The following is a 15,393-nucleotide window of genomic DNA, read 5'->3' as shown; positions in this document are numbered from 1 at the left end:
CCACGGTGCAGGGACGGAGTGAGTCAGTGGCTGTGCAGTGTTTGCTACCTGCTGGGTTAAACCAAAACAGGCTCCTACAGGAAGGCTCATGCTGTCAATTAAATTATGGCAGCAGCTGAAATCTAAAGGTCACATCATCTAATATGAAACAACACAGCATTTGATAAACAGCACCAGTCAGAAGAACTAACTTTTGAAGGTCGGACTGCTGCAAGGTAAAGCGCTGTAGTCTGGCAGGTGAGCACATCTTTCCAAATGATATTTCATGGGCAGAAAAAGGAAGTGTCTTGCACTTCCTTAGCAAGATACTTGCATGAAGCTTTAAGCTGGGTTTGTGGGAAGAAAACACATAGGCTTACATAAGCTATTTCAGTCCAGAAATTCCTTGTGGTTAGTTAATTATATATACTAATAACTTCCCAATGACAGTGTCTGGATGCAGCCTGCACATACACACAACAAAGCAATTTAACACTGCTCACGCACTACAGTCTTCTCAAGCAAAGACTCAGACTTCAGTGCAAGTTCTCACACTACAGAAAGTTAAAAACTGGGACTTCAACTTTCCAAAATTAAAGTACTGCATTCAGGAACCCCTGTGATCTGTCTAGAGAGAGAGACTTGCTAAACACTTTGCAGCAACACCTTTGCAGATCATATCCAGGGATCTCTAGATGGCTGTAGGAGGATGATAAGGACACCTAATGCTGATCACAAGTATCGCCGTGTAGTTTTACATAGATCATATATCTTAAAACATTGACCATCTATCTAGAAGCAAGGCCAAGGAGCTCCCTTTACAAAAACAGGCTTTGCGTAGTCCCTCAAGGATGCAGGGACAAAAAATAAGAACTGCTGTGACATATCCCAATGCCATTTCCTACCTCATAACAATTGTTAGTTGTGGTTTTATTCCGGGGGGTGGGATCCTAAGCTTGAGAGGTTCATAGCTTGGAGGAAGCAGCATTCCTGAGGAGCCTGGCACAGTTTTGGAGAATAATGATTTTTTATGAGAGTGCCACAGCTGAAACATTTGAAAAGTTATGTCAACTTTAGCAGGGGAATCCAACTGCAGAACAAGGGTAAAATAATTCCCAAAGTGGATATTTTTCAAATTTGTCTTTCTAAAAAGTACTGTAGTTACTTGATTTATAATTTTACTCTAGAGGTTAAAGAAAGTTTCCAAGTAAACAAGAATTGCAAAATGTTGCATTTTCCACAACTACTTTTAAAGTTCTTCTCTTGGTGCAGGGTAAAATGACTCGAGGGATAACCATAAGCCTTTTCCTGAACTTTTGAGGCACTTTCCTAAACTGGACAAACCACATACACAGTTTGAGCTCTCCAAGATGATTTAGTAGCCTCATGCAAGCCCAAATATTCTGCGGTAGCCAGATAATCAGTCATATCTTCTTCCTTCTATTTAAATACCAGTTCAAAGCCTTCCCTGAAAGAAAGAGGGGGTCCAATATATAACACAGTATCATAGATCCCCCAGTAGTCCACTACAAACCTGGCTCCTGGCCCCTTTTGGTTTCCCAGCCCTTTGGCCACCTGAATTAACAGCATAACCAGCTGCCTCCTAGTGTCTTTCAGGCTTAGTGTACAACACACAGACATCCAGACAGATAAAAATAGTAAAACTTTGAGAAAGACAACGAGTACTGGCACTGCAATGCCTTTTCCAATGAAAAATATTTATGGTTGTATTGAAGCAATTGTCCTGTGCCAATGTGAATGGCGTCATTTTGTTAGCTACAGCATAATTTAATTACATAATTTTCCCAGCTCATAAATGTGTATATATTAACTTTTTTATAATAAAATACAATAATGATTTTTAAGAGTAACTTTCAGGCAAAGTAGTGCAAGAGATTAGGAAGGAACATATGGTAAAAGTAATTTTTGACCTATGTTTTATCCTTAAAACCCAAAAGTGGATTCTGTATTAAAATCAAAGCACTCTAAGTATATTATGAAATATTTACAGCTGTTATTACTGCCTGACTTATGTGTGCCAGAGACCAGATTATTCAGGCTGGTTTCACAAGCAATATGTCAGTAAACAGGATTTTGTTTGGTAATTATATTAAACATGTCCATATAAGCTTTGAATTAATTATAAACTGTATTTTACTGTACTTGATAAAAGCACTAAGCAGCAAGAACTAACGATGGCAAAAAGGTCTCCTCTCATTTTCAATAAAGCTTTCCATGTGAAAATCTGTCAACATGAAAAAGTTGCTGCTTGTAATTAAAACCAGGCTTTAGTTCAGTAATATGTTTACATGTTATGTTCCAGAAGGGGGAAAAATGCAATTGAATTACTCTCCTAAACCCTGTGGTTTGCAAACACACAATCTGCTCTGGGCACGCTACTGATGTCAGCTCCTCCAGCAAGGAAGACACAGTCAAGCCTGGCCCCGTGACACGTTGGAGAGTTTTGCACTACTAGCACAGCGTGGTGAGAGTGCAAGGGAACTCTCCAGATACACCCACAGGATGTTTGCAGTGGGCTGGTTGCTCACATCAGGCATTTTAGCTGTGTTCCTGTCACTGCTCACACAAGGCTTCACTGATGGGCAGCGAATGACACAGCAGAGGAGGTTACAGCAGTCCTTCACCTGACTTGGGAGCATGCCAGTGAGTGACTAATTACCCCCTGCTCCAGCTCCCACATTATCTTACTGAGCCACCCCTTGCCTGTCTCCACAGCAGCTTTACAGCACAAGGTCTATTTTTCCAATGCAGACTTCAAAGCAACTTCTCTGAATTTTACCCAGTGCCAAACCAGGTGTTAACTGTGCTTCTGTGAGTGCCAAGACCACAGAACTGGGACCTCAGCCTGCTGGTTCCCTCTGAAGATGAACAGTAAGTGTTACAGGTGAGGAACTTCTCAATACACAGGATGTTTTTTCACCACAATTTTCAATCCTTTTTTTGATACATAGAGATGGGTGAATGCTATTTGCTGTGCCACTGGTTAACTAGAATTTCAGACCATTGGATACAAACACTATCTTGACACATTTAAAGGTTTTCACACAGCAGTAATGAGACATATTTCCTAAATAGCCAGGAAACAACCTCCTTCCATGGCAACCCAATTCTCCATGTGAGAAAGCATCTTACAGACTTCAGTATAAACTTCTCAAACAAGGTCATATTATATTTAATGATAAAAAACCAAGCAGATAAGCAGCTCTGTGCTTATCCTGTATTACAGAAGCCTGTACACTACATTTGTTAATCTTGCTTTAATTCAGAAACCTGACACTCCCTGCTTTTCTTGTATGCATTTTTGTTTCTCATTAATGCAACCAGATGGTGACTTCAGTTTGATTACAATTCTGCCTACTTTAATGTGAACTCTCCATCTTACTACTATCAGATGACATTTGCTTTTCTTAATGTACATAGTTTTAGGAAAAGCACAGAAGTGCTATTGCTGTGTTACATGAAAAATTCCAATATACATTTAGCTGACATAGCATCAGCTGGTGTTTAAACTTGGCTTAGCTAATGGACTTTTAATGTCAGTGGGGTTGTGTGCAGTTACTTGCTATTAGCAGGAATGGGCCCTTTCTATGAAAATCACTTTTCCTCAAGTGTGTTGTTTGAACATTCCTTCCCCTGATTTAGTGACTGTCACCAAATACAAAACAAATGCAAGGACGCAGGAATCTACTGTTATCTTTAAAACCAACTTAACCTCAGCCTGGCCTCCACAAATGAAATATGTTCTGCATTGGTACCAGTGAAAACAAAACTTCAAAGACAAAAGGCCAATTTTTCCTTGCCTTGCTGCAGTGAGTAAATCCCAAGCAATCCAGTGAAAATAATCAGGCAGAAAGTAAATTTGATCACAATACTGTTATCTATTGATTTCCCTAACAAAAAAAGGCAGTGAAACCAAGTACTGGCAAAATAAGCTGATCAGTAAAACAAAGCAGATTATTACTCCACACAAAATCACTAAATCACTTTGCCACTTAAATTCATTTTCTTTGCAAATGTTTCTTATAAATGAAAAGCTAAAACTTTATTCTTGAAACTACAAAATTATATAAATGTTTATAAAGTAATTAAATTAGGCATTTTAATATTTTTTTTAAGATTTGGAAGGTTTTATCTAATAGCCATGTTTACTACAAGGAATTAATATATTAACTTTGGGGGGTGGATGGAAGAAAAAGATTCATACAGAAATATTTCAGGACAAGCAAAGGAGAAAAGTCAGCAGCAGTTTCGCCTTCCCCAGTGCTTGTGAAAGGCAAATGGCACTTCTCATTCTACTGCCTGCACCAGGATAACAACTGCTTTTGTTACCAGCTACCAGGCTGCACTTCTAACCTAAAACTTTGAAGCCCATGCTTTTAGTGGCAGAGGTCTTTATTCAAAAATGATTGCTAAGGCAGGAAATTGCCACACATTTGTGTGTAATAGGTATTTACGTGGATATCTGCCGACGGTTGGTGACATTTGGCTGTCAGTGTTCTTATCTAAAATATCCTAACAAAAAGCCAAGCAAAGAAAAAGTCTGCCTGAAAGAATCTTGCCAACTTGTTTTTAAGTGAAGCACCCCGTTAAACTCTCTACAGAAAAGAGTCACATTGCTACATGGAAGGAAAATGAAAAGCCTCAAAGTTATTCAAATTATTTAGCTTCAAAATAAACCAAAGCAAAAAAGAAACAACTCCAGGAAAAAACTTGCCACCAAGTACGATGAGATCAAGGTCTGTTCATCCTCGAGTCTCACTCTACTGTGTCAACATATTTTTTAACACAGAAGCAGATCAGCTTCTGCCATGTGCTGGCTCTGAAATTAATGGAGCTACATTTGGTGGTGGTCATAACCTGGCCTTGTACCACATAAGTCTATCTTTGGTATAAACATTAGACATTTAAAAAAACAAAAGGAAACTGACAGTGAAACTGACAGGTCCCACTACTGAACTTTCTAGCTACAAACTTTCCAGTTACTTAGGAAGTAAGAAATTCAGAACTTCCTATTTGCTACAGTACAGCTATTTTGCATGATGAAGAGAAGGAAAACCCGCACTCCTATTCTTGCCAGCAGAGATCTGCTGTGTAAGAAGATTGCTGCATTTTGTTTGAGCAAGAGACCAAAAAAGTTACCCTCACCTCCAAAAACTGGTGAGGAAGCAGAAAGGAAGCACCTCAAGCTAGGTTTGGAATGTCTACATGAAAAGAATTTGTAATGGGGATGATGATTTGTCAAAAAATAGTGCAGCTTTAGGGCCAAAAAGCTTTGAGCAAGGAATACAAGTATTTCATCAGACAATTCAGCAAGATTTTCTGTGAACAGCACTTGTAGAAGGGCAGACTCTTTCCCATGTAATTACAGACTCCTTCCTTAACCAGACTGAGTTCTAGTTTCCACAATGAACCCTGATTTTCAGATTAAGTGGCCAAGCTTAACAGAGGAAATTTTATCTCTTTCGAGTTGAAAGCACCAGTGAGTTTTATTCTATTAATAGAGGTTCATACAGCAGAGATTTCTCTATAGTCTCATCTGAGTGCAAACATGAAATTTCAGTCTGGACACCTCACTGTTTGCCTGTTAGCCCCAGTTACTCACTTTTAGCCAGATACACTCATCTTTTGCATGTGTAGAGCTGCAAAACAACCCAACAGACCCACAAAAATATGGGAAAAGGGAAAGGTGAGAGGGTTACTTCTGTGCTGACTCCATGAGCAACTGGCAAAACTTAAGAGATATATTAACGAAAGAGAAAAGCCATTCAGACTGAGGCAGTGTGCACATCTGTACTTGGAATTACTCCTGATAAGTGCCTTCACTTCAGTCAGTGTAGATAAATCCAGTGCCCATGAGAACAGAATTAGTCTCACTTGCTATTCTGTCCCACTTTTTACTCCTTGATTTCAGTATGACTGAACTGCAATTAACCTCATTCAGTGAGACTGTATTATTATTTTCACTCACTATGTAAACTTTCCAGTATAAACACATATGCTGGGAGTGGATAAGACAAGCAACGCATTTAAACAATAGATACACCATATCATAAAAGTGCAGCAATTCATATGCCAGCCATTACTTTAGCAAATTGATGACTGGAATATAGGTCTCCAAGAAGCTCTGAATTACTAATAATCCTGTGGTGATCCCTTTTCACTGTCTCATGTGAAATGCACTAAAATCAAGCAAAGAAACACCTGGGGAACAACTATCCTGAACAACAGATCAAACAAGTTTCCAAAACGGCTGCAATAAAGTCAACCTCTTCTGACAGATCATTCAAGGCTTACTTGCACATTTTCTTGTATCTAGCTGATGAAATTCAAGATTTCTCAAACAATTGCATCCAGCACTCAGGGGACCAAGAAAAACGCAAGCTTTCCTTTTTCTCAAAGGATACACCGCTAATCCACTGAGATTAACATTTCAACCTCTCACTCAATATAAGACTAAGAAATAAAGCTACTTTGCTTCTTGAAAATAACTAAAAAGGGATTGGCAAAAGCTACCTAACAAGAAAATGCTCAGCTGTTGCCAGGCCAGTGAAATCTATCTGAGCTCCTTAGTGTTATTGTTGAAAATGTTCCTGCAACAAGAGAAAAAAGATACTGATTTAATTGCCTAGGCAACCTCATAGCTTTTATAACTCATAAGGCAACGGGGTCCTCTGGAGCATAAGTCATTCATTCAGATGAACGAAGTACAGTTGAATAACATAGTCCTGAATTGCAGATTAAACCCAAATGAAACAAAACAGCCCAGGACAGTGAACCTTATTCCATTTACAACAGTGCTGCAGCCATGCCCTGGATGTGCGCTTCCTCCTTCCAAATTTGAGATAACACTATGGATTGCATTGGGCAAAGCAAATCCTTCCAAACTGCCTGCCACCAGAAAGTCAGAGTTTTTAGGAAGCATCCCTGTTCTGGGCAACAGCATATAATTTTGCCTGTTCCTTTGTTCTGGTTCCGGCCAGCACACGGGTAATTTTTGCAGTAGCTAGGAGAGGGCATGGCCAGGACCTGAAGATTATACTGAACCAACTCACTTCATTTTCCAGGGATGAGGTGAAGGGCTCTCTTCCAAGTCTGGGTGGTGTGGCAGAGGGAGCAGTGAGGCATTACTGTGGTCAGGGAGTTTCCATGTGAATCATTCAACTCTTTCTCCCATCTTCTGTTGTCAGTATTGTTGCTGCACAATTTCTTTTTAACTGCTGTTCCCAGAAAATGGTTCTTAGCTCAACCCATGATCTTTACATTTTGTGCCTCCCATTCACCATCCCACCTCAGGAGGAGGGAGGAGAGAGAGAGTGAGGATCACATGGTTTCGAGGGTCCCAGTGGGAGATACTAAACTGAGGAGTACCAGTCCTAACCCACACCATGCTTTTATACAAATTTCTAGATTACGGCAGATATAAAGACACCATCAGTGAGACTCAAGAAATTCAACATTGAGAAGGTACCTGAGAGCCTTCTCAACATAGCATTCCCTCTGTACCATGCCCTCTTCCTTCAAACAAGAAGAATGCACTGCAGCACCAGTCTTGGCTACTCAGAAAACTTGAGCTCATAATTTGGTTTCCCTTACACATTTGCTCTGTACGCTTAGGCAACTCCCCCTAGACCTCTCCACCAAACAGTGATAAATACAGCAAGCTTCCAAATCCAGCAAAACAGAGATTGAATAACTAAGGCAATGTTACAAATAAGAACTTCCTATTATGCCCAGGAACACAAGCACATAGCTTTGCTAAAGACACAACTGCAGTTTTCCCCACAGGAGGTATTACCAACTGAGACAAGCCTGCACAGCTTTTTGGGTGCCTCTCCTGTCCTGCCTGTGTAGGACTCACAACAAAGTGAGAATTTGAGGAGGTGCTGAGGCACTGCAGCATCACATACTCACAAGGGAGGTGTCCCTGCCTTGATGGGACTGTTGGGCTGCCGTGCAAGCTAGAGCAGCACTGCTTGTATTCAGGGAGCAGCAAAGGTAATCACCCAAATTCAGCATTGCCTGACACTCCCTGGAGGAAATAAGGATATGTCTGGCACCACCGAGAATCTGGGTCTCCATCTCAATCTGCATCACAGTAAAATCAGTGTGATTTACCAAAAACCAAAATCCACAAAAAAACCCCACACCCAAACAAAAAAACAAACCAAAACAGTAAGATCTAGAGAGCAGTGTAATATATGCCTTAACCAGTACTAACCAGGACTGTAAATGAAGTCTAACAGTGAGATTTTTCACTGGGCTGGTTGAAATACGTGGAAAAATGTAAACGGAAATAAAAAACATTGCTGTCAGAAGACTTCAAAATTTCTTAGCTTCATTTTCACTGAACACCTAACACAGTTTCAGAGAGCATAAATACAAATAGTTTGGACAGTAGGGTAAATATTCAGGGCTTTATTGACCTTTTCTCTAAAATAACTGAGTCTTTTCTGGTTTTGATTAAGATTTCTTCCTTTTTTTCCAACCTCCCCTGAGCAAATAAGCAAAAAGGAATCTTTTTTTCTCCTTTGTTTCCCCCTAGATTTTCCATGTTGATAAAAAGGGTATTTCTAAGTGAGACTGTTTTTGCATGAAGCTCTTTCTCCCCAGCCCAAACTTTTAGATAATGTGCCAGGCTATAAAGGGACTCCCCAAATCCTAGCGTTTGATGACTTGGGAGGAAATCCCATATTTCCTGCTTAACGTCCATGTGATTTGGGATGGAGTCATAAAAGCAAACAGGAAGTTGTTCTAGTGATGACTGCCTAGGGAGAAAGCCATATACAAGCATCTCTGAGGTTGCTGAGAGCTGAGAAAATCTCTGGCAGCTCTTGCCCACTCCTCCCACTCACTGCACCTCACGTGTGAGTGTTGTTTGTACAAGCAGAGCCAGCCTTGAGGAAAACAACTGGAAAACAGCTACAGTTCAGGGCTTTCCTTTAGCTCCTTAGTGTGCACACAGTTTTATGCTACATCCTCACACCAGAAAGATAAATCTAAATACAATAACCACACTGGATCGTCGGCAAAATATTTAACCAAACCTATCATGAACCCAACAATACTCAATAAATCATCTCTCCATCACAGCAGTGGAGTTAGGGGCTGGAGTACCTACAGATGACCCCATTAATTTAAACACAGGGGAATTAAGTATGCTCAAAATCAAGGGGAATTTTGTTGTTCCTACTTATTCTGTCTAAAGTTCTTTATAACCATTTCCCTTTTTAGCATAATTTCAAATGCTTGCTTGCAAATGATGCAAATTAAGTGTTTCTTGGAATATAGCTTGCCTTCTAGAAGACTTAATAACATTTCCTTCAGATTGCCTCTTGGATAATGTTATGATGGAAAGATCCAGGGGCGCCTGCTCCTGAGACTGGACTCAACTGAGCACACACAATAAATCACTTAAAACACCACCATTCCTTCAGTCCTTGGAAGCAGCCGGCACTGAACTGCGCCTCTGCACAACATTATCCTGACGCTGTGCTGATGGGGGTTATGGCCAACTGGAAAACCACAGCTCGTCTCTCACTCCTTTCCTTTGATTCTCCACTTGCACTCGAGAAGCTGTTCTGTCCCTCGGAGCCGAAGCGCAGCAGAGCCGGCTAATGCAAATGACAGACGCTGTCATTACTGCTCCGCTGGCACCGCTGCCAAGATCGCTGCCTGCTAGACGTGAATACCTCCACTGGGTGGCTAACGAGATGTGCTCTTCACAAACCAGCACAGCCCTCTCCCCACGCCAGAGAGGGAGGAAAGACAATGCCATTTCTTCCTAAAGGGACGTATAGACAGTTATGTGAAATGCATTGCATAGGCAAAGCATCCATGATTACACTTTTATTTCAAAGATAGCCTCCAGTAACTTTCTTTCAATGACAAACCAACAGTTTGAGACTCACATGGAGACCAATCCTCTTAGATTAAATCACAGCAAACTGTTCACTAGTCCAAGCGATGCAAATTTACCCAGGAACTGCCTTTTGCACCAGCAATTCAAACATATTTTTCTGATAGGCTGGAAAAGTTATTTTCTTGCCTTTTTGTAGAAAAAGTATCCAGAGCAGATTCCTCGAAAGCCCAGTGACATAAAATCCAGAAAGAACCAGAAATCAAGAAATACAGCCATACACTATAAAACAGGTTACTAAAACCAAAGTTGTTTTGCTGGTAGCATGACATTAATGTAGCTTGGCTTTTTGAAGTATAACTCTCCTCTGTATTCTACTTATGCATAAAATTCCAGTCATATACTGTACAGAAATAGTCAGTAGTTGTCCTTCTCAGCCCGGGCTTCTCTTGCTTTCCATAGGAACTGATTTGCTTCATATCCTATTCACCTGAACTGCGCAGGCTGTGCCTCAAAACACCTCTCTTCCATTTGCATAAAAATCAAGATATTTACATGGAAATGTCTAATAAATATAGCCCACATTTTGTCCTTTCCTACTGCACAGACCAGCTATGGAACTGATTTGCCTGGCCTTGGCACAGAGTTGTATTCATGTTTTCAGATGTACTGTATTTGGAAAATTAAATTAGGAAAATCTTTTTAATTTGGTTAAGGCTGTTTCCTGTTTCTGAATTTGGATGTCATACACAAAGCTAGTCCCAAAATATAGTGAATAACTGGGGTTTAAGACCATTACCAAGGAAAATAAATTTGTGTGGTGAATGATCCATGTAAAGTGATTAAGTGCAAACATGCACAACAACTGTGGAAATGTTTAGATGCACTCTGGCATTCTTATTGTACAGAGGGATAAATGACACTGACAGTAATTCTAAAGAGGCATCAGGAGGAGCCTGTACGTGATCTATATATTTTTTCCGTAACTCTTGCAACCAGCTGCTAGAGCCTGGAGCCAGAGGAAGAACTCAGATCCTGGCTCCCATGTTCCCAGGGAGGAATCTCTCCTCTATGTAAATATTCATCCACTTAATTTTAAGCCTGCTTAAACTCCACCTCTGTCAGCAAAGGAAACACAGTGGCTGCTTTGCTTTCAGCAAAGAGTACTGCAGTACTAAAATGTACTCAGAACAAGTACAGGCTACCACATCCGGCTCAAACTTGTCAGCATCACTGAAATCTACCACAGTGCATCACTTTGAAACAGATTAATGCTCCAAAGAGCCTTATCCATTCACAACAAAATACTACTTGGCTCCTGCTTTATTATTACAAATATTACACCCGCATGATCAAGTACAAGAAGTCCACTGATGCATCAAGACAATTAAGTCCTTTCCCCACCTTTTTTCAACAAGATGTGTTTAGGTATTTAATTAGGAAATGCATCCCCAAAAGGTTACTACCTATTCACATGTTATAGTTCACTTTTTCTACACTAAGCATTTTCAAACTGCTGCTGTTGCTAATACAGACCATGCTGGGGCAAGACAAATATCTGCACATATGGCTCTTTTACAGTTTTCTTTTTAAATTATCACTTTGATTTAATTAGTTTGAGGGGTTAAGCATGAAAAATGCACTCTTTTATTGTAAGGGAATAAATGAAACACAACCTCATTAATACATAGTCCATTTAGCTTTTCTACCATTTTTACACCACCCTTATTAACCCCAAAAGCTGTCTGGACCATGTTTGTCACTACAAATAGACAGCCTGACCCCCCCCTTTCGTCCCAGCTACACAACAAAAAGGTGGGAGCCACAGGATAAGTGGATAACAGTTTGGGAGGCAGGAAGTGTGGGGGCTGTAGGGGAGCACAACAGCTGAAACCCAGTCTCTGCTGATTGAAGAGCCAAAGGAAAAGTTGCTCTTATGGAGATGGCACCGAAATGCCCAGCAGGGGCACAGTTTGGGGCATTTAAATTCTCATTCTGATAGCTTATCATAGAGGTATAGTAAATGCAGCGAATGCCAAGTCACAGTTGATTCTGGCTTGATAATCGCTCTGGCCCCATTCACACCGCTTTGAGAATTAAGGGCTGTCTCTACCATTGCAGCCATTTCCTGTTCTCTCCTGATAACAGCGGAAAAATACGCAGACAGCTTCAGATAAGAAGATAAGAAATACTCATAAAACAAAAAGTGTATTTAGGTCTGCTGAGAAGCTCACAGGAGGACGCCAAGATGCAGTGATAATGAACGTGCCAGGGAGTGAGGGGGAGCTGGTCCAACAGCCCCTCAGTTAATAAATTCATCTTCTACAAGGAAATGGAAAAGGAAGGTAGGAAAGCACAAGTCCCAGCAATGCTCACGGCTTTCTCAGCCTGCTTCAAAAGCTAAAGATAGTTGGGGAATTGAGATGAAAGATGTATGTTTTTGAAATGTATATATAGAATAGAGGGAAAACTTTGCCCGGTGCTATATGATGAGGAAACTTCCTGAAGAGGGCATAGTTAAACTGTTGATTCATTGCCTCACTGAAGCACTGTGTACACACACACGAAGATCCCCACTGCACAAACCAATGAGAAAATCCCTCAGCTCTGGGAAAAATGCCAAAACCAGGTCTGCACCCAAATTCCCTGCCTGGTCCTAGCAATAAAAATAAAAGTATAAATGGAAAAAAAAAAAAAGTCCAAGACAAACAGCTATATCCCAACCAGATTCCCTGGATTTTTCACTCTGTTGTGGAAGTTTCTCACACACTGGGGAGTGCTGCTGAAGAGCTGTCCGCCCCTCTCTGGGTAGGTGAGCACACCTGTGTTCTGTGGCAGGTCCCACACTGCGTTGTCCTTTGCAGGATAGGAACAGGCACCCTGGCTCCTGTGCCCTCGTGGCACTTCTGTCACACAGCGTTGTGTCACAGAGGGTAAGTGTGGGAAGGAGAAACCATCCGGGAATGGGAGGCATGAGCCCTGTGGCATCGTGAGCAGCGCTCTGGAACAGCCGAACGCAGGGGGTCCTCTCTTCCCTGCTCAGGCCATCTGTCATGTGAAACCCCCGTGTCCTGCCAGCAGAGCCAGCAGGCTCCTTTCCACTCCAGGTCCAACTGTCTGAGGGGAGCTTTCTTCTCCAACACCCTCTGACATGACATATCTCTCTCTATCGACACAGGCTGATACATACTCCTGGACATGTAGGTCCACATACATATGGCACTACTTAAACCCCTAAATACAAAATATCAAACCTGTCTTACCATGAACAGGAAAACAACCAGTGAAAGGAAATTATATGGAAGACACAGATGAAGCATGCCATGATGCATAAGGGATTTTTGTGCTCTCATACCCTGCTACTCCCTTTTCATGGCCAGATTTCTGATCTTCCTCCGAAATAAATGAGCAAGGGAATGTGACTCTGAGGGGATGGAGTGAGTATCAGCAGGAAATATATTAGCACTGTTACATGTACAGGCATGATGTTCAGTGCACCCAGCCCACCAGCAGCAAACTTACAGCTCCGTACCTGGGAGAACCCACAGAAAGCCTGCCAGGGGCACCAGGAATCAGAACAACCATTGCTGTTCTCCTGTCAAAAAGGCCACAGAGGAGTGCACTTTGTAACGGCTGGGTGAGAGCACAGGGTCAGATCTGTGCAGTTTTCACAAATGCCTCTCCACAGACATGATGTGGGGCAAATCAAGTATTCCTACACTTGCATTATGCTAGTAACTTCAAACCAAACTGTGGTGCATGTTATTACATCGTGGCTACATACATGTGGAAAATAAACAAACAAAGAAGCTTCTAAAATTTCTTTTCTCTTGGTAATCATATAACTGAGATTTCCAACTGCTTTACCCAACCCCGCACATCTTTGCTATGTGCAGCTCTGCCCACATGCAGCAGCAAGCTCTCTTTCTCTCTCCTGTGTTCTACAAAAGCAACACATTTCCACATTAAGTCTAACTCCTGGAAAGAAAGAAGAGAAGCACCGAGAAAGTTTGTCCAGCATCAGCTCGCAGGAGAAAAAGCCTCCTGCTGTGGCTGTCAGCCTGGTGGGTGCCACACTGAGCCAGGGCTCTTTGTGATGCTCTCAAACACCCCAAAACACGCACTGAGAAGCAATACATTGCCACTTAAAAAGGGGAATTTGTACAAGGGCTACCGGGAAGGCAGATCGAGATGTACTCCAGAATCCCCGACACGGGAAAGGAAACAAAATCTCAAAACATAAACACAGAAAGACGGTGACTCCCTTCGGGTGTATCATGTTTTTGGCAGGAAGAAGGAGAGAGCTGGGGGGCCTTGGGGGGTTCAAGGCCGACGGTCGATTGCAGAGCTCCAGGCTCTGGCTTTGCCGCTGGGAGGGACACCCGCCCCGCACCTGCCTTTCCCCGCACCTTGCCGGCCCTGCGGGGCGCACCGGCGGCTCTCCCGCTCCGGAGGGCTGCCGGCGGGGCTCCTTCAGCGCCAACTTCCCCGCCGCTCCCCGTGCCTCATTGAGGACGGAGTGCAGGCAAACGCCTGTCCCGGCCAGGCTCAGCACCTACAGACTCGACCCGGCAGGTACGACCGGACCCTCCAGACCCCGGCGGGGATCGTGCATGCGGGTGATTGCACTGTTTGCACACACAAACGCAATAAAAAAGATAATCATGGCATAAACTCGCATTTCCAACCCGCAAAAGGAGGATGCCCCAACCCCTCTCCATCCATCCATCCATCCATCCATCCATGCATCCATCCATCGCCTTACCTTGCGCCGCGGAGCCGGGGCGGCTGGCCCCCAGGACGGCCAGGGCGGGGAGCACCACCGTCTGCAGCAGGTATCCCAGTCCCAGCCCGCAGCGGGCCGCTGTCCCCTCCAGCCCCTTCCCCATGGCCGGGGCAGCGGGGCAGTGTCGCGGAGCCGTGGAGCTTTGCTGTGCCGCCGGTGCCGGCCCCGTCCCAGCTCCGGGCGCGGAGCAGAGCCCCCGCCAGGCGCTCAGGCTGCGCGGAGGGCGGCGGGGCGCGGGGCTGCGCTCGGGCCGGGCGGGCAGAGGCGCTGCATGGCCCCGCGGAGGGGCGCGGAGCCGGCGGAGCGCTGCTTTCTTCCCGCGGGCGGCTCGGCGCGGCTGCCTCCACCCCGGGGGTGGGCGGGGGCCGGGGCCGGGGCTGGGGCTGGGGAGCGGGGGCTGCGCCGGCCGCCTGCGATAGAATGCGAGCCGGAGCGAGGAGCAGACCCAGAGGGAAGGGGGCGGGGGAGGCTGGGAGCCACCCGCCGCAGAACCGGCCCCCTTTCGCCTCCTCCGCCCGCGCCCCCTGCGCGCAGAGCCGCGGGCACAGGCGCACGCCGATGTTGGTGCGCACACGTGCGCGCCCGCACACGCAGCAGCGGCAGCAGCAGGGCACGCTGCACCCCCGCCCCGCACACCTGGGCACGGCAGGCGGGGCTGCGCTGCCGGACCCCACCACACCCGCGGCTCTCGCATCCCCAGACTGTCCCCGTGGGCCTGATACCCACGCACACGCCTTAAGGACTCTGGGCG

At 44.0% G+C, this 15,393-nt stretch overlaps 1 protein-coding gene across 2 annotated transcripts in view; it reads right to left on the bottom strand.

The window, feature by feature from the left end:
• The window catches only part of UNC5C (unc-5 netrin receptor C), a 243,332-nt gene extending 228,587 nt beyond the window's left edge, over positions 1-14,745 (bottom strand). For both annotated transcript variants that reach the window (XM_058803456.1, XM_058803458.1), the window contains exon 1: positions 14,622-14,745. In XM_058803456.1, coding sequence (XP_058659439.1) covers positions 14,622-14,745 — 124 coding nt within the window. The remainder of the gene's footprint in view (positions 1-14,621) is intronic.
• Between the last annotated feature and the right edge of the window lie 648 nt (positions 14,746-15,393).

Source organism: Ammospiza caudacuta, chromosome 4, assembly GCF_027887145.1.
Source record: "Ammospiza caudacuta isolate bAmmCau1 chromosome 4, bAmmCau1.pri, whole genome shotgun sequence".
Lineage (NCBI taxonomy): Eukaryota > Metazoa > Chordata > Aves > Passeriformes > Passerellidae > Ammospiza > Ammospiza caudacuta.
Note: the sequence above shows the minus strand (reverse complement) of the source record. Positions and strands in the feature narration are given on the sequence as shown.